Source organism: Balearica regulorum, chromosome 21, assembly GCF_011004875.1.
Source record: "Balearica regulorum gibbericeps isolate bBalReg1 chromosome 21, bBalReg1.pri, whole genome shotgun sequence".
Taxonomy (NCBI): Eukaryota; Metazoa; Chordata; class Aves; order Gruiformes; family Gruidae; genus Balearica; species Balearica regulorum.
The window spans coordinates 8,280,537-8,298,771 of NC_046204.1; the positions used below are offsets into that span (position 1 = coordinate 8,280,537).

Genomic DNA, 18,235 nt, shown 5'->3' on the forward strand with positions numbered 1-18,235 from the left:
TGGGTCGTTTCTTTTGCTTTAAAATCCTTCGGTTTAAGGCAATTCGCTGCCCAGGGGGGGACTTGGACCAACTTCAGGGCTGAGGCTCCCAGGGAGAAGGGGGCGAAGGGGATTTAAGGGGTGGCACCCGCTGGGCCACGCCCCCTTAATTAGGGGTGGGTAATTAGGGGAGGGGTAATTAGGGGAGGGGGTAATTAGGGGAGGGGGTAATTAGGGGAGGGGAGGTTTGCACCTTGCAGGGTGCTGGGGGGGGATTTACGCCAGCGGTTGCACCGGAGAGGGGCCCTGCACGTGCGAATGGTGCTGTGGGTGTGCAAATGGTGCTCCGAGTGTGCAAATGGCACCGTGCAGGTGCAACCAGTGCTTTGCGCGTGCAAATACCACCGTGCAAACGCTACCCTGGCTCAGCAAGTGCCACCGTGCGCGTGCAAATGCCACCGTGCGCATACGTACAGTGCCTTGGACGTGCCAAATCCCCCACCCCACCCCCCCCGTATGCGCGTGCAAACGCTTCCCCGGCTCTGCAGCCACCACCTTGCCCGTGCAAATTCTGCGCACGAGCAGCCCCTCGCACACCCCACCTGCAGCGTGCGTGTGCAACACCCCCAAAATCCCACCGCGCCCCTCCAATTCCCCCCCCCCCCCTTTTTTTTATTTATTTACCAGCTTTATAAATAAATCTCTGCTCCGGTTTCGTATTAACCGGCAAACTTTGGAGCGGGCAAAGGCGCTGACCCGAGCGGCGCCGGGTTTCGGGGGGGGCCTGTGACACCCCCACTTCGCTTGGCGCCCTTTGCACCCACCGCCGGCATCGCCGGCATCGCCGGCATCCCCGACCGCGACCCAACCCCTGGCGCTGGGGCTTCCCAGAAACCAGGCGGTCCCCAGCTATGTTTAACCGGTCCCGGGGTGCTTCGTGGTTTTTGGGGGTTCGGGGGGGGGGGGGACGGGACGGGGACGGGACACACCAACCACTTTTTCTTGGCTGGGGATTTGGCACGAAGCCGGTGGCCGCCGGGGCTGCCGGCCAAACGCCGCTCCCGATGCCAGGTTGGCCACCGGAGCTGAAAAATGGGGGGTGGGGGGGTGGGGGGTAGTGTTTGGGGGTGAAGGCATCGCCTGTCACATCTTGGGGTATCCGTAGCACCCCAAAAATAGGGAAAAAAAAAAAAATCAAATCAAGGCTTTGCTCAGCCTGGCTGCCACGAAAGCCTCAAAATTCGGGTAAATGACCCCAAAACTGGGTGGATTTGGGGTGTTTTTAAGACTACGTGGAGCATCAGCCCCTGCCGATGTTGGGGTTTAGAGGAACCCCCCAGATATCGGGGACCCCCCCCCCCCAGCATCCCCCAGCTGTAGCGATAAATAAACCTTTATTTTATACAGGACTCACGGGAAACACAAACACAATTTGGGGGGGGGTAGAAAAAAAAATATTCCTCCCCCCCCCCCCCCAATTCCAGCATCCAACCCGTTCCGGAGCTTTTTTTGCCTTAAAAAAAAGGGGGGGCGGGGGGGGGGACCCCACTTTGGGTTTACCCTGGATTTGAACACACACCCCCCTCCTTTTTTTGGGGGGGGGGGTGTGGTGCTGGGGTTGGACCTGCTTTTCATTTGGGGGGACCCCCCCCCCCCATGTGGCATTGGGGGTCACTGCGAAGAGGGGGGGGGGCCCGTTGTGGTCCGTTCCCCCCCCCCAAGGGATATTTGGGGTGACGGAGATTGTCTGGGGGACACACACACCCCCCCCCCCCCCATTTTTGGGGCCGTCCCCCCAGATCCTGCACAGGGGACGATGGCTTCAGCTCCTGGCACGGGGGTGGCACACGGGGCGGGGGGGGCCGAAGCGGTGACACCCCCCCCCCCCGGGATGGGGGGGTGACTACGAGCCCTGTGCGGAGGGAGGTCAGTGGGTGCACCCCAATACGGGTACCCCCATACTGGGGTGCGCTGGGAGGGGGGGGCACAGCCTCACCGGGTTATTGGGGGGCCGCTCCAGCTGGATTTTGATCTCGGGGCAGGGGGGGTCGAGGGGGCGGCAGCCTGGGGGGAAGGGGGGGGCCGTGAGCACCCCGGGGGGGTCCCCCAGCCCCGCGGTGGCCTAACGCCCCGGCGACGGGCTACCTGGGGGGGTCCCGGGGGGGTCATCCGGCCAGGGGGTGTCGGCGAAGGTGTCGCGCTGGGTCCCCGAAGGCGAGCGGCTCTCCTAAGGGTGCAGAGGGGGTGTCAAGCGGGTGCTGCCCCCCCCAGCACCCAGCACCCAGCACCCCCCGGTACCCTGCCCGGCTCGCTGGGCTCCTCGGCGGCGCTGCCGAAGCTGCTGGCGCTGGAGGACGAGCGGGAGAAATTCGGCGGCTCCGGCTTCTCGGTCCTGCCAAGGGACGGTCCCCAGAGCCCCCGGGGACGGGCTGGCACCGCGCTGCCTGGGCACCGCCACGGCCCACCCCAACGCCACGCTGTCCCCACGCCACCCTGTCCCCACGTCACCCTGTCCCCGGGATGTCCCGTCCCCGTCCCACCTGGTCCCCAACGCCATCCGTCCCTGTGCCATCCCGTCCCCAGGATGTCCCAGCCCCGTGTCACCCCGTCCTGTGATGGCACAGCTGTGTCACCTGTCCCCACGCCATCCCACCCCTGGCACGTCCCACCCCCGTGCCACCCCATCCCCGTGTCCCTCGTCACCACACCAACCTGTCCCCGTGCCACCCCCCTGTGCCACCCCACCCTGACCCCAAGCCACACCCGCCCCAGGCCACCAAAGTGCCACCCTGTCCCCGTGCTGTCCCACACCAACCATCCCGGTGCCACCCTGTCCACGTACCGCCCCATCCCAGTGACCTCCAGTCCCCACGTCACCCCATCCCAGTGTCACCCCATCCTGGTGTCACCCCGTCCCCGTGTCACCCATGTCACCCTGTCCTGGTGTCATCCCATCCCAGTGTCACCCCGTCCCAGTGTCACCCCGTCCCCTCCAGTCCCTGTGTCACCCCATCCCAGTGTCACCCCGTCCCAGTGTCACCCCGTCCCCTCCAGTCCCAGTGTCACCCCATCCCAGTGTCACCCTGTCCCAGTGTCACCCCGTCCCCTCCAGTCCCAGTGTCACCCCATCCCAGTGTCACCCCGTCCCAGTGTCACCCTGTCCCAGGGTCACCCCATCCCAGTGCCACCCTGTCCCTGTGCCACCTGTGTCACCCCATCCCAGTGTGTCACCCCGTCCCAGTGCCACCCCGTCCCAGTGTCACCCCGTCCCAGTGTCACCCTGTCCCAGTGCCACCCAGTCCCAGTGTCACCCAGTCCCGGTGTCACCCCATCCCAGTGCCACCCCGTCCCAGTGCCACCCCGTCCCTGTGCCACCTGTGTCACCCCATCCCAGTGTCACCCTGTCCCAGTGCCACCCTGTCCCAGTGTCACCCAGTCCCGGTGTCACCCAGTCCCAGGGTCACCCCATCCCCATCCCCTCCAGTCCCAGTGTCACCCAGTCCCAGGGTCACCCCATCCCCATCCACTCCAGCCCCAGTGCCACCCCATCCCAGTGTCACCCCGTCCCAGTGTCACCCAGTCCCGGTGTCACCCCATCCCAGTGTCACCCCATCCCAGTGTCACCCAGTCCCGGTGTCACCCCATCCCAGTGTCACCCCGTCCCAGTGTCACCCAGTCCCGGTGTCACCCCATCCCCGTGCCCCCCTCCCGGTGCAGGACCTGTCGGGGTGCCGGTGGCTCTCGGGGGAGCTGTGTGCGGAGCAGGCGCCCTCGGGGGCGGCGGCGGGGCCGTCCCTGGGGGGAGGCGGCCGGGCAGTGAGGGGCCCCCGGGAGGGACCCCCGGGCCGTGCCACCCCCCCGCCCCCGGGACCGGCGCTCACCTGCCGGCCGGCGCCTCCTGGATGCTCTCGATACCGATAGCGCTGGAGCGGCGGGAGCCGAGCGGGCCGGGCCGCCGCCGCGACGGGCTCTTCCCGGGCACCAGCAGCGCCTGCGGGTCGCCGTTAACCGGGAACCGGGGCGGGGCGGGGGGGGGGAGGTGGGCAGCGGGGGTGTCCGTGCCGGGGGTACCCACCTCTTCCACCGAGCCCAGCCCGATGGCGCTGCCGCGGCGTCCCCGCCGGCTCCCGGGCACCAGCAGCGACTGGGGGCGGCACCGGGGGGGCGGCGTGAACCGGGGCCGGGGGCGGGGCTCCGGGAGGGGCGGGGCTCCGGGAGGGGCGGGGCCAAGGGCCAATGGGCTGCCGGGAGGGGCGGGGCCGACGGGGAGGGGAGGGGCTTAGGCGAAGAGGCGGGGTCAGACGCTCCGGGTGACTGGGGAAAGGGGTGGGGCTTGTGAGAGGGGCGGGGCTGAACGCGCACGAGGAGCTACCTTGGGGTGGGGCTTAGCGGGAAGGGGCGGGGCTACCGCGCTTTAGGGGCGTGTCCTCCCGAGGGTGGGCGTGTCCTCAGCCGGGCGCCGGCAGGCAGATTGGCTGGGCGGTGGGCGTGGCCAGCGTCGTGGGGGCGTGTCAGGGGGCGTGGCCAGCGCGGTGGGCGGGGCACCGGGGATGGGGCGGGGGGAGCAGCGCCCGGGGCCGCCCGGTGTCCCCGCCCCGGGGTGGGTGTTGGGGGGTGACGGGTGACCCCCCCCCCCCCCCCCCGTGTCCCACCTTGAAGGACTCGAAGAAGCCCGGGGCGGCGGCGGCGCCGTTGTCGGGGCGCTCGTCGTCGGGGCCGAGCCCCAGCATGGCCTGGCTGCGGGCCTGCAGCTCCTCGTGCAGCGTCTCCAGCAGCGCCGCCCGTGTCCGCTCCTGCGGCCCCGCAGCGCTGCCCGCCCCGCCGCCCCACGCGAGACCGGGGACGGGGGGGCCCGTCCCCCACCCACCCCCCCACACACCCAGCAGCACCCGCCCCGCCCACGCGGCCCCCACGTGCACTGCACCCGCAGCACGCGCAGCGCCCACAGCACCCACAGCACCCACAGCGCCCACAGCGCCCACAGCACCCACAGCACCCACACCCACAGCACCCACAGCACCCACAGCACCCGCAGCACCCACAGCACCCACAGCACCCACAGCACCCACACCCACAGCACCCACAGCACCCACAGCACCCACAGCACCCACAGCACCCACAGCACCCACAGCACCCGCAGCACCCATAGCACCCACAGCACCCACAGCGCCCATTGCAGGCACGGCACCCACAGCACCCACAGCACCCACAGCACCCACAGCACCCACAGCACCCACACCCACAGCACCCACAGCACCCACAGCGCCCACAGCACCCGCAGCACCCACAGCACCCACAGCACCCACACCCACAGCACCCACAGCACCCACAGCACCCGCAGCACCCACAGCACCCACAGCACCCACAGTGCCCACAGCACCCACAGCACCCACACCCACAGCACCCACAGCACCCACAGCACCCGCAGCACCCACAGCACCCACAGCACCCACACCCACAGCACCCACAGCACCCACAGCACCCACAGCACCCACACCCACAGCACCCACAGCACCCACAGCACCCGCAGCACCCACAGCACCCACAGCACCCACAGCACCCACACCCACAGCACCCACAGCACCCACAGCACCCACAGCACCCACAGCACCCGCAGCACCCATAGCACCCACAGCACCCACAGCGCCCATTGCAGGCACGGCACCCACAGCACCCACAGCACCCACAGCACCCACAGCACCCACACCCACAGCACCCACAGCACCCACAGCGCCCACAGCACCCGCAGCACCCACAGCACCCACAGCACCCACACCCACAGCACCCACAGCACCCACAGCACCCGCAGCACCCACAGCACCCACAGCACCCACAGTGCCCACAGCACCCACAGCACCCACACCCACAGCACCCACAGCACCCACAGCACCCGCAGCACCCACAGCACCCACAGCACCCGCAGCACCCATAGCACCCACAGCACCCACAGCACCCGCAGCACCCATAGCACCCACAGCAACCACAGCACCCACAGCACCCACAGCACCCACAGCGCCCACAGCACCCACAGCACCCGCAGCACCCATAGCACCCACAGCAACCACAGCACCCACAGCACCCACAGCACCCACAGCGCCCACACCCACAGCACCCACAGCACCCACAGCACCCACAGCGCCCACAGCACCCACAGCGCCCATTGCAGGCACGGCACCCACACCCACGCCCCTGCTGCAGGCACCCCCCCCCCAGCAGCACCCAGTGTACGTGGACCCCCCCCCCCCCCAAAGCACCCCGTGTACACGGCCCCCACGTGCACAGCACCCATTGCAGGCACGGCACCCACACCCACAGCACCCACAGCACCCGCGACATGCACAACCCCACAACATGCACAGCACCCGCGTTCTGCCCAGCACCCACAGCGCCCACAGCGCCCACACCCACAGCACCCACGTTGTGCCCAGCACCCACAGCCCCACGTTGTACCCAGCACCCACGTGTCCCGCCCCCCCCACGCCCACCCCCCCTTGCAGACGCACCCCCCAGACACACAGCACCCCCGTGCTCAGCACCCAGCACCCCCATTTGCACCCACCTCCAGCTTGGCGAACTTCTCGGCCTTGTAGCAGGCGTACTCGGCGTTGATGAGCTTCGTCAGCAGGAACTCCTGGAACTCGGGGCCCTGCGGGGGCGAGGGGGGGGCCCTGGGTGGGTGCCACGCGGAGAGACACCCACCCACACCCACACCCCCCCAGCAGCACCCATGGGTGCTCACCTTCCTGAAGACGGCGGGGTCGGGCAGCGGCGGGCCGAAGAAGGGCACGTCATCGCGGGCGGTGACGGAGACCTGCGGCGGGCGGGTGGGTGTGAGGGGGCACCCCGCTGCACCCCGTGGGGCTGGGGAAACTGAGGCACGGCGCTACCTTGTAGAGGGGGCCCTGGGGGCCGCCCTGCTCCAGCTGCACCACCACGAAGGCGTGGAGGAAGTTGGAGGCGATCATGTCGGGGACGAAGGGGGTGTTCTCGTCCTGGAACACCACGGCCACGATGTCGTTGCCGATGTGACGCTTCCGCTGCAGCTGCGGGGACACGGGGGGGACACGGGGGGGCACAGGGGAAGGTCACCCAGAGGGGCAAAGGGAATGGCAGACCCCGTGCCCCATAGATGCCCCCCAGCACCCATGGGTGCCCCTGCAGGTTTTGCATCCTATGGATGTGTGTTTCCCCCCCTCCCAGCACCCATGGGTGCCCCTGCAGGTTTTGTATCCTATGGATGTGTGTGTCCCCCCAGCACCCATGGGTGCCCCTGGAGGTTTTGCATCCTATGGATGTGTGTTTCCCCCCCTCCCAGCACCCATGGGTGCCCCTGCAGGTTTTGCATCCTATGGATGTGTGTCCCCCCTCTCCCAGCACCCATGGGTGGCCCTGGAGGTTTTGTGCCACATAGACACAGACACACACCCCCCAGCACCCAGAAATGCTCTGCCAGGCCCCTGCATCCCATAGATGGTCCTCAGCACCCATGGGTGCCCTTGGAGGTTTTGAAACCCATAGACACCCCCAGCACCCATGGGGTGTGCTGCTAGCCCTTGTGCCCCATAGATTCCACCCCGGCACCCAAGGGTGCCCTACCAGCCCCTGCATCCCTTAGCAGCCCCCCCCAGCACCCAAGGGTCCCCTTGGGGCTTTTACATCCCACAGAGACCTCCCCAGCACCCATGGGTGGTGCCCCAGGAGCCCCTGCACCCCATGGACATCCCCCTGCACCCACGGGTGCCCCAGGAGCCCCTTGCACATCCCCCAGCACCCCAGGGTGCCCTGCCAGCCCTTGCACCCCACGGGGATGCCCCAGGACCCCCTATCCCCCCCCCCCCCAAGCACCCATGTGTGTTCCCCCAAGCCTTCCCCCACACCCCGCAGCACCCATGGGTGCCCCACCTGCTGGGCGTCCCCCTCGGTGTAGGGCAGCTTGGTGGAGACGTGGAACATGATCTCCTTGTCGCGGAAGTGGCAGTAGACCGACTCGCTGCCCGTCTGCCCGTGGGTCACGTCCAGCCCCCCCCGAAACCTGGGTGGGGTGGGGGTGTGAGAAACAGGCACCCTGACCCTGGGGCCCGTGGGTGCCCCCCCACCCAGCACCCCGTCACGCACCCCTTGAAATCCCGCAGCTGCACCCGTTGACCCAGGACGTCGAGGAATTCGGCGAACGCCGGGCTCTCCTCCGTGGTGCCGAAAAGCTCCTCCTCGGAGGTCTGCGGTGGGGTGGGTGTCAGCACCCACCCGGGACCCCCCCCCCCACCCTAACCCCCACCCACCCCACCCCATACCTGCCCCAGTTTTTGGTAGATCACCCCAAATTTGAAGTGGTTGCTGAGCACGTGCTCGTCGAAGGCGAGGATGAGGCGGGACGCCTGCGGGGGCGGGAGGGGGCGGAGGTTGGGTTGAGGCGCCCCGGGGTGCCACCCACCCATGGGTGCTCACCCCCCCGCACCCTGTTCACCTTGGGGTAGAGCACGGGGTAGAAGCGATCCACGTTGACGTCCTCGCACACCAGCTGTGGGAAGGATGGGTGATGCGACGGGTGGCCCAGGGTGGAGGAGCACCCATGGGTGCTGCCAGAGGTGTTGCACCCACCTTGGCCATCTGCACCACGTTGGGGAACTCGGCCAGGCAGGAGATGGGCACCACGTCGTGCAGGGTGCGGGCGCGGGTGCTGCGGGGTGAGGCGGGGGTCAGGGTGGCCCCCTGCCCCCGGCCAGCACCCATGGGTGTCCCCTGGCACCCTGCTCACCGCAGCAGCAGGTGGAGGTGCTCCTGCTCGTCGTACTTGAGCGAGAAGACGAGGTGTCCCAGCGCCGGGTCCAGGGAGTAGTAGTTGAAGTGCTCCTGTGGGGAGGGGGCCAGGCACCCGTGACCGCGCCAATGGGTGCTCCTGCCAGCAGGCACCCATACCATGGGGCACCCATACCATGGGGCACCCACTCATGCAAGCATCCATGTCTGTGCGACACCCAGGTCCATGGGTACCTATGCCTGGAGGCACCCATTCCTGTGGAGCACCCATGCCCATGGCGCACCCATGTCCACAGAGAACCCATACTCATGGGCACCCATCTCCATGCCTGTGGGGCACCCATGCCCATCAGCACCAGTATCCAGGAGCACCCATGCCTACGGGGCACCCATGGCTGTGGGCCACCCATCTTACTGACGCTTGTAGGTTCCTCATGCCCATGGACACCCATGTCCGCAAGCACCCATGCTATGGGGCATCCAGGTCCCTGTGCACCCATAACCCTGAGCACCTGTCCCCATGGGGCACCCATGTCCGTGAGCACCCACAGACACCACCACCTATGGAGCACCTACACTGATGGGCACCCATGCGATGGGCCACCCACACCCATGAGTACCCAAGTCCCTGAGCACCCATATCCACAGGCACCCATAGTTATGGACCCCCCATGTCCGTGAGCACCCACACCCACAGACACCACCACCTATGGAGCACCTACATCCGTGAGCACCCATACACACGAGCACCCATTGCATGGGGCACTCATGTCCGTGAGCACCCATATCCACGGGTCTCCCATGCCCATCGATACCCACACCCACGCCCACGAGCACCCATGAGCACCCACGTTTATGGGTTCTCCATGCCCAAGCCCACCCATATTCATGGGGAACCCACCCACCCATGCCTGGAGCACCCACGGGGCCTCACCTTGCCCAAGAAGTGCTTGCGGTAGATCTTGGCCGTGTGGTTGCCCTCAAGCCTTGCCCGGGTGCTGGGTGCTGGGGTCGGGGGGGACTCGGGTGCCCCGCTCAGCTGGTGGTTGGTGCCCTCGATCCAGTAACCCCCAAACTGCGGCAGGAGGATGAGGGGGAACGGCCCCTCCCGGCCCAGCACCTGCACCCACAGCCGAGGTGGGTGCTCCAGCCACCCACCCATCAACCCACCCACCCACCCGGCCGCTCGCCTGCCCTTGCACCCATCTCTGGAGGGCAGCGGGTGCTCTACCTCGTGCACGCTGGGGTAGGGGATGTAGTCCTCCTCCGTCTACAAGACAACGGGGTGGGTGAAGGCCACGCTGGCACCCATGGGTGCTGCTTGGGTGCCCCCACCCCAGCGACGCCTACCTTGAGCGGTGGGGGGACAGCGTGGTGCTGCTGGGCCATCCTGCCGCCCTGCGGGAGACGGGGGGGCTGTGGGTGCCCTCATCCCGCCGTGGAGGGTGGGCACCCTTGGGTGGGGAGCACCCATGGGGGCTTACCTCGGGGTGGGGTGGCCGAGGGGGTGGCGGTTGGGGACACGTCTAGGTGGGGACACGGGGGGGTCCAGTGGGGTCCATGGTGTTTCCCGAGGGAGAGGGGTGCTCCCCCACAGCTCCTTGCCGCGACGCCTGGCCGCACGGGCAGCGGCGTTACCCCTGAAGCCTACTGATGGCAGCAAGCCAAGCGCCACCTCGCTGGCTGCCGGAAGCCGGTGGCCCAGGAGCGGCGGGTGCCGGGTGACTCCACGGGTGGGTGCCCGGCTGCTGTGGGCCCCCCCCCCCCAAACTCATCGCACCCCCCCACCCCCCCCCACCCCGACCCCCCCACCCCCACCCTGACCCCCACCCCGAAGGGCGCCCTCTGCCGGCGGGAGGCGGTGCCGCGCGGGGCAGCACCACGGACAGCGCCGAGCTCGGGCGGGACCGGCCCCGGTACAACCCCCCCCCCCCCCCCCCCCGTGCAAACACACCCCGGGAGCGTGAGACCCTCGTGCAAGAACGAGCCCTGGTGCAAACACGGCGGCGTGCAAGCGTGTCCCCGGTGCAAAAGTGACGCTGGTGCAAATGCTCCCCCCCCCCCCCACCCCACCCCCCCCCTGTGCAAACGCGACCGTGGTGCGAACCCGGCCGCGTGTAAGCGCACCCCTCGTGCAAGCGTGACCCACCCCCGTGCAAGCACAACCCTCGTGCCAACACCCCGTGCGAACACAACTCCGTGCAAATGCGACACCGTCACGCGCCCCCCCCCCCCCCCGTGCAAACCCCACGGCCCCTCGTGCAAACGGGACCCGTCCCCGTGCAAACCCCACGGCCCCTCGTGCAAACGGGACCCGTCCCCGTGCAAACCCCACGGCCCCTCGTGCAAACGGGACCCGTCCCCGTGCAAACCCCACGGCCCCTCGTGCAAACCCGGCCCGTCCTCACGCCCCCGTGGGCCGCAGCGTGACCCTGCCGGGCAGTGGGGTCCGGGGGGGGGGGGGGGGCTCCCCCATCGCCCCCTCCCCAGCACCCAAGGGTGGGGGTGGGGGGGGTGTGACCCAAATTTGGGGCCAGGCTCGGGGGGGGTGGGGGGGCCATGGGGGGCAGATTGCGGGGCCGGGGGGGGCCGGGGGGGGGGGGGGGGGCAGGTGATGGGGCCAGGACGGGAGGGGCAGAAAGGGGGGGGCAGGTTTTGGGGTACCCGGGGGGGGGGGCAGGTTTGGGAAGGCGGGGGGGGGTGATTAAAGGGGGGAGGCGGGGGGGGGGCAATTCATGGGGGAGATTTTGGGGGGGGGGGAGGTACCCGGGGGGCTGATCCCCCCCCGCCCCCCCCCGGACGCCGGGGTCCCCCCGCCCAGACCCGGAGCATCCCCCCCCCCCCCCCCGGTACCGGCAGCGGCTGAAGGTCACCGGGTGACGGTTCCCCCCCCCGGGGCTGCGCCGGGGCGGGGGGTGGCTGCGGAGGGAGCGCGGTGCCCGGTGCCCGCGGGGCGGCACTTACCGGCGGGGCCGGTACCGGAGCGGGGGGCCGGGGCCGGGGCCGGTACCGGAGCGGAGCGGAGCGGGGCCCCCACCGCTCGCAGCCACCGCGCCGCGTCACGTGCGGCGGGGCGGGGCGGCCCCTCCGGGGGCGGCGGGGACCGGGAACCGGCACCGGAACCGGGAACCGGCACCGGGGAACCGGCAACCTGGAAACGGCCCCGGGAAAACGGCCCCGGGAAAACGGCCCCGGCCCCGGGAACAGGGATGCTGGCAGCGGGGACCGCGTCACCCCCGGCATGGGACCCCCCCCCCAGTGTGTGTGTGTCCCCCCCCGGTGTGTCCCTCCCCCCCCGGCACCATCCCGCCCCCCAAATCCCTCCCTGCGCCCCGGGAACCGTCTCCCCGCCCCCCCCTCCCCGGTACCGGGTACCGCTCTGCCCAGCCCCCGCTAACGGAGGGTGGTGGGGGGGGGGGAACCCTGCACCCCTCCCCGGCCCCCAGGACCCCCCACCCACCCCGGGGCCAGGAGGGTGACGGGAGGGACACCCCAGCCCTCGGGGCTGGCAGCACCCCAGGGCCCGGGGGGAAGGAACCGGGGGGGGGGGGGGCTGGCACCGAGGGGTCCGTCCCCGTGTCCCGTTACCCCACCCCCGGGGGAAAGCGGCACCCACGGGTGGCCGCCATACGCCAAGACCCCCCGCTGCCGAATTGGGGCGATTCCCGCCGCCGCGGGATCCCACCGGGTCCCATCCCGACCCCCCACCAGCACCCGGGTGGCGGAGCGGGACGGTGTTCAAATAGAACAGCGCTTTAATAAAGCTTCCACAGCTCAAATGACGATTTTAATCCGATAATGTTCGCAAATAACAGAGAAAACGGTAACTGGGCCTTCGATCGCGTCGTGTACCTGCGGCCTCCCGGCACACACGGCGATGCCGCCGCCGCCGCACATCGCTCCTGGGAAACGCCACCCCGGCTATATTCCTTCCCGCTGAGTTTAGACTTGAATTTTGCAACGTTATAAGCTCAAGGAAGAGATTTTTTTTCTTTTTTATAACATTAAAAAAAATTAACAGTAAATGGAAAAAAAAAAAAAATTTCCAGGGAATATGTACACAAGCGAGTGCTTCAGTCTGGGAAGAAGAAAAGCTCCTGGCTGTTCCCGAAGGATGGAGCGGCTTTGGTGCACCGAATTCCTGCTGCCGTCTTTACCTTGGGAAAGAACACGCGGGTCCAAATTGCTCCAAAACCCCCTTTTTAAGAGCTCCGCGGCCCCAAACGCCGGCTGCTTCGCCCCAAAACCCACCAGGGACGGAGCAAAGGGCGGCTGCAATTCTTCGGATAAAAAAGAACGTTTAAAATGAACGTTACCGAGGGCGTAGGGAGGGGCTACGTGGCCCCCTTGCCTCTTCTCACAGCCCCCAAATCCTGCAATCCTTTAAAAAAAAAAAAAAAATTTAAAAATTAAAAATAAAGCTGACGGGGCAGCAACCCCAACTCCCCGCGGCACATTTTGCCGCAGAAACAAGTTAAAAGGAAGAGGAAACGTCTGACTTGGTTACGGAGATCCCTCAACAGACCTTTTTCTGAGGTCTGGAAGCGGTACGCTGTTTCCTGCTACTAACAGGCAAAGGGAGAGATTTTTTTTTTTCCTGGGAGCTACAGATGTAAAAAAACCCCAAACGAACCCAAATAATTATTAGTGCATTCGTGAAAAATGAGAACAGACGGGGGGAAAAAAAAAAAACCCCAACCAACAAACCCTCAACACGCCACCCACCCGCATCCCCTTTGCCGTCTCCTGACGGTCCCGGAGGAAAGGAAAAGATGTTATCAAAAGTCATTAAAATACCCCACGTGTCTTAAAAATAAAATAAAATAAACCCCACAGTTCACAAAGACCAGGTGGTTATTGGAGGGGGGGGGGGGGGAAGAAAAAGAAAAAGGAAAAAAAAATCATCATCAAACTTTTGGAAGCGAAGGCGAGCGGCTGAGAAGCCGGCGAGGAAGGCGGCTCCCCGTCCTCTCCGCGACGGAAGGCTTTCGGAGGCAGACCACAGCTTACGTTTTGGGTTAAATAGATCAAGTTTTTGTGTTTTGTTTCGAAAGAGCTAGACATTCCTCACGAGTAACAATTTCTTTACTTCCATGCTGTACTGAAAGAGCAAGAGCGGCTCAAAGACAGGATTAGCTGCAGGTTACGCCTAAAGAGTTACTGGAGAAGAGATGGAGACGGTTTGGATCTACCGGATCACATCCCCTTTGCGGAGAGACGAGCGCGGCGGCGCGGGACTCGAGGTGGGGAACACACCAGAACGCCTCCCGTCTCCCTCGCCTGCGAACACGAGATGCTTTTACTGCCGCTAAACTTTCCAACCTTCCTCTTGCTTTATTAAATATAAAATCGGGAACGTTCTCTTGAAGGCGGGATGTCCTTCAGTGCAATCTGCTTTGACATAAGGCATTTTTTTCTTTCTTTTTTTTTTTTTTTTTTTTTTTCTCTCGGGGAGGGATGCCCAGTCATTTCAGAACAGGTTTTTGCCTTCTGGAAGAGTCAAAGAGTTCACTCCTGTATCCACCTTTTTTTTTTTTTTTTTTTTTTTTTAAATTATTTTAATGCCCTACCATGTCAAAATCCTCTTCCCTTCTGGTCGTTCTTCTGTTGTGTTTAGAAAAGCATCAGTGTCCGAGTAAACCAGTCCCTGAGGAGAAAAGGTACCACAAAAAAAAAAAAGAAAAAAAAAAGATGACAACACGTAGGAGATGGAGATGAAGTTAGCGTGGGCTTAAGTAAGGGGGGAGGAAAGGAAAAAAAACCCCAAACCCCAGACTCACCTTTAAATCCTTCTTCAGGCATACAAACTGGGGATGGGAAGGAAAAGGCACGGCGTTAGAAGTCGATTTTAAAAAGATTTTTTGCCCAAGCGGCGGCATACGGCCGATCTCCCGCTGACAGCGACAGGAAAGCTTCAACCTCTCTGTTTTCTACCCAAATCCAACACGATCCCTGGCCGCCAACAATTCTCCCCAAATCACAGCGGCGAGGCGCCTTCCCCGAACCCCAAACCTTCCCTCTCACCTTGCATAACGTCGTCCATCGCCGCGTAGTCTGCGATCGGTTCGTCAGCCTGGAAAAGAAAGCGGAGTGGGGGATTAACGAGCAACCAACCTCCTTTGGAAGTTCGCAGCCTGATCAGTGTTGCCCAAACACCATCTGGGAACGAGAGGGGAGGACTCGCTCCCTAATTTACCCAGTTTTTGGGCTGGTACGCACCTACCTCAGCTAATAAATGCTCTTTAAACCAAAAAAACCCAAGTTTTTTTTTTAATTTAACGAAGAAAAACTCGTTAAATTAGGCTAAAGAGCAGCCACGGGCGAGCACGTTTAGCGCCCGGCAGTTTTCACACGCACCGCAACGCGTTTCCCTTAGGTCGTACAAAAATGAGTTCAATTCTCCGCTTTCTCCGACTTTATTTTAGCAGCCACGCCTTCGCGTTACCTTTAATAAAATGACGGACTCGGGGATGACTCCCAGGCTGCCGAGCGTTGCGGTGTCATCGCTCAGTATCTTCCCGTCGATCGACAAATTCTGGTCGAAGGGAGCAACTGAAAATGCATGCATGATCTGTGCCAACACAATGAGACACGCTGATTTTGTGCGGAGGGGAAAAAACAAAAAAACCAACCAAACAAAAAAGCCATACCGCCGAGCTACACGAACCCCACCCCGTTTAGACGAGCAACGACGCGCCTTTCGACGCCGCGTGGGGTTTTTAGACTCGTTCCCTCCATCCCCTCCCAGCCGCGCGCTCCTAACGTTGTGTTTTCTTACTCGAGACGGCTCAGTCCTCGGAGGAAAAACGCCTTACCTGTATTTTCAGCTCTTTCAGCGTCTGATTAGCAGAAACGAGCAGCGCTTTCTCCCCTCGGACTTTCCGGTGTCGGGTGCTCCGCCTGATGCCTTGCTTTTGGTAAGCGATGTAGCTCTGGTGCGAGATCTTCTGGCGTTTCGCGCCGCCGTTGGTCTAGAGAAACAAGAGGCAAAAAAAATTTAGAAGGCCAAATTTGAGATCGGTGGAAAATACGACCTCCCCGTAGCCCGGATCGCCTTTCGGACAAGTCGGTCATGCGAGGGAAGGCACGAAGCGCTGAAAAGCTCCTTGGAAAGCGAATTGTCGCACGTAAATATTAAGAGGACCGAAGGACTTGCCTTGAAACCTCGGTTCCTGCTTCTAAAGCAGATTACCAGCCACGCGTACGACTCGCCATCAATATCTGATCTCTCCAAAAACCAAAGCGATGGTGCGGTGCGACCATTAAAAAAAAAACATAAATCACAATTTAAGACCCTGTTGTTTTCGCCTGCTAGTGGTAAAACGGAGGGGGAGGGCTGTCCCGTCACGCTGACTCAAGAGGATGATGCAAAAACCACAGAACCTGGCGGGATTTTTTGATCTCTACCTGGTTAAAATCTGGGTCTTGCTCCCCCTCTGGCTTGTTTTCCTCCCTTTCCTCTTCAGCTTCTGAGCTGCTCACGTTCAGCTCCGGAGCAGCGTCCTTCATTACCTGAAGTCACAAAAATCATTCTCCGTAACTAACCCGACGGCACGGCACAACGAACAGCTTGCAGAGACCTCCAGGATGCCACCTCGATCCAACGAACCGAGGCAGAGCAGGAATAACCCAGGGGATCTGCTCCACGGCCTCTGCAAAGTCTTTTTTCGCCCCTTCCCAGCTGCATCGAACCACGGGGGAGGATTCGGCTCAGGAGATCGAGCTTCTCTATCGAATTGCAGGTGCTTCCTGCGGCTCAGGACCTAACCCTCCTCTCTAGGCAAAGGGAAAGTCTCCGGGGGCCCGGGCTGATTTCTTTCCCATTAGCTGGCTGCTTCTCTGGTTCATCTAAGTGTATTACGAAAGCCCTAACACGGAGAAAAGAATATTATCTGTAAATTAGACACTTATCCGTCCCTGCAGCAGACCGGCAGAGGCACTCGGCACCATTATTTATGGGTCTGGAGGTTGTAAGTAAATGTAATCTAAATAATTTAGACAAACATATAAATAAAAAGGATGTTCGGTTCTGTATCGATCACTCCAGGAGGCATGGAGCTGGATTCACATCTAGGCTTTGGCTGGAGCTGGGGTTTGCAGGAGCCCGGGAGACTGGCACGCTCTCCATCCTGGATGCCCGAGAGCTCGCTTCTCCATCAACCTATTTACAATTAACGATGCAATCCCGGCTCCCAAACATCCAGCACCAACCGCAGCCTCCCCAGAGCCCTCCGGATTCCAGCAGTGCCGCCCTACGCTGATTTAATACGGCCGCGGCTTCCCTCTCTCGCAGCGTCAGCCGAAGGAGGTACCTACCCCGGGGGTGCGGAGGGGCTGGGAAACGTTCCCCGACTTTGCAAATCAAAACCCGCAGGGATGGAAGCAGCGGCTTCGAGTGCCGCCGCCCGCAATCCTCGCCGGCAGCGCTGCCGGCGGGCATTACTGCTGCTTTGCATCTCGCCGAGGCTGCCCTGTTAATGAGGGATCTCGCGGGCGAGCTCTCGCCCCCTCTCTCCAACTCCAGCTGCTCGGCAAAGAATAGCTGCCTGTTTTTTTGCCAGCCCCACGTGTGAGCATGGGCCTGTCCAGCACCAGGGAAAAAAAAAAAAAAAAAAAAAGCCCCAACAACAAAACAATCACCCTCCTCTGCAGCAGAGCCAAGAAACAGCCTTGGGATTCAGCCCTGAGACAGGCTGAAAACCCGTAGCCGATGGCTCAAGGCCGTGCTGCCTGCTCTACATCTCACAACCGAGGCAGAAACCCGTCCGGCGCCCGGCAGTATCCCGGGCTCCAGCTCCTTCCTTAGATCAGCAGGGAGGTGGAAATCAGTGAGAGGCAAAAAAAAAAAGAAAAAAAAAAAAAAAAGAAACCAACTCAAAAATCAAACACCACACTGCAAAAGTGTGGGGAAGATCTTCATCTGAGCTTGTCCACGAGCTTTGGTTTCCCCCTTAAGCATAAAACAAGCCCTGAGGAGGAAGACTTAATGCGACCAGCTTTTGGGTAAAGCCAGTTCTAGACCTGATACCGATCCCGTCGGGCACCAGTAAAGCAGAGACATAATTTGCAGCTTCACAGGGGATCCTGAAAACCACCTCTACGTTCACTGCCATTTCATCGGCACGGAGGTTAAGAGCTTATTTCTATCCAGGAATAAACGTCGCTTGAGCAACCAGGAAAGGAAATGACAAATATCGGAGGGGGAGGAGAACAGGTAGAGACTGATAACACAATTGTGAAGACAGACACGGTTACAACACTGCCTGAAATAAATCAAAGCTGGGAAGATTCGTGAAGATACCTGATCACGCAAAGGATTCGGTTTTGCAAAAGGAAGCCTCGAGGAGACCAAACGTTCAGAGCAGCTACAGCCAGAATTTTCCCATTTGCTGTTTTTGCCAAAGCTTCCACGAGCGCCAGAGCCGGCTGCTTTTTGCCCGCAGAGCGCGGTCCTGGTCCTGCCCACCGCCACGCGTCACCCGGTGTCCCCACCGGGCCC

At 63.3% G+C, this 18,235-nt stretch overlaps 2 protein-coding genes across 11 annotated transcripts in view; both read right to left on the minus strand.

The window, feature by feature from the left end:
* Positions 1 to 1,356: 1,356 nt before the first annotated feature.
* RAP1GAP (RAP1 GTPase activating protein) lies at positions 1,357 to 10,484 on the minus strand. 4 transcript variants are annotated; one of them, XM_075773427.1, is made up of 21 exons: positions 10,221 to 10,484; positions 10,087 to 10,134; positions 9,968 to 10,006; positions 9,671 to 9,856; positions 8,735 to 8,829; positions 8,578 to 8,656; positions 8,444 to 8,497; positions 8,271 to 8,354; positions 8,095 to 8,195; positions 7,882 to 8,011; positions 6,867 to 7,022; positions 6,719 to 6,790; positions 6,539 to 6,625; positions 4,632 to 4,772; positions 4,055 to 4,123; positions 3,861 to 3,970; positions 3,700 to 3,774; positions 2,278 to 2,371; positions 2,125 to 2,206; positions 1,976 to 2,043; positions 1,357 to 1,891 (listed from the first exon to the last, which is right to left on the minus strand). In XM_075773427.1, the coding sequence occupies exons 2-21, from the start codon at positions 10,123 to 10,125 to the stop codon at positions 1,883 to 1,885; spliced, it is 1,770 nt and encodes a 589-aa protein (XP_075629542.1). In that variant the 5' UTR covers positions 10,126 to 10,134; positions 10,221 to 10,484; the 3' UTR covers positions 1,357 to 1,882. The 4 variants fall into 4 exon arrangements, with proteins under 4 accessions (XP_075629542.1, XP_075629540.1, XP_075629541.1 ...); XM_075773425.1 differs by having other exon boundaries at positions 1,771 to 1,891; positions 3,861 to 4,123; XM_075773426.1 differs by having other exon boundaries at positions 1,786 to 2,043.
* Positions 10,485 to 12,495: 2,011 nt separating this feature from the next.
* USP48 (ubiquitin specific peptidase 48) overlaps positions 12,496 to 18,235 on the minus strand; it is a 29,127-nt gene continuing 23,387 nt past the window's right edge. For 3 of the 7 annotated variants that reach the window (XM_075773400.1, XM_075773401.1, XM_075773403.1), the window contains 6 exons: positions 16,144 to 16,248; positions 15,552 to 15,707; positions 15,182 to 15,307; positions 14,761 to 14,809; positions 14,517 to 14,543; positions 12,496 to 14,383 (listed from right to left, as the gene is read on the minus strand). In XM_075773400.1, coding sequence (XP_075629515.1) covers positions 14,361 to 14,383; positions 14,517 to 14,543; positions 14,761 to 14,809; positions 15,182 to 15,307; positions 15,552 to 15,707; positions 16,144 to 16,248 — 486 coding nt within the window. In that variant the 3' untranslated portion in view covers positions 12,496 to 14,360. Of the gene's footprint in view, positions 14,384 to 14,510; positions 14,544 to 14,760; positions 14,810 to 15,181; positions 15,308 to 15,551; positions 15,708 to 16,143; positions 16,249 to 18,235 lie in introns of those variants that run through there. The other 4 variants (XM_075773402.1, XR_012838581.1, XR_012838583.1 and 1 more) reach the window with 4 other exon arrangements.

Bases quoted from the DNA above. Each gene is read 5' to 3' on its own strand.
- RAP1GAP (XM_075773424.1), bottom strand. From the start codon at position 10,125: ATGGCCCAGCAGCACCACGCTGTCCCCCCACCGCTCAAG. The intron at 8,355-8,443 runs GTGAACAGGGTG...CCGCCCCCGCAG, and splicing joins ACCCCGTGCTCTACCCCAAG to GCGTCCCGCCTCATCCTCGC. The intron at 3,775-3,860 runs GTGAGCGCCGGT...GCCTCCCCCCAG, and splicing joins CAGGAGGCGCCGGCCGGCAG to GGACGGCCCCGCCGCCGCCC.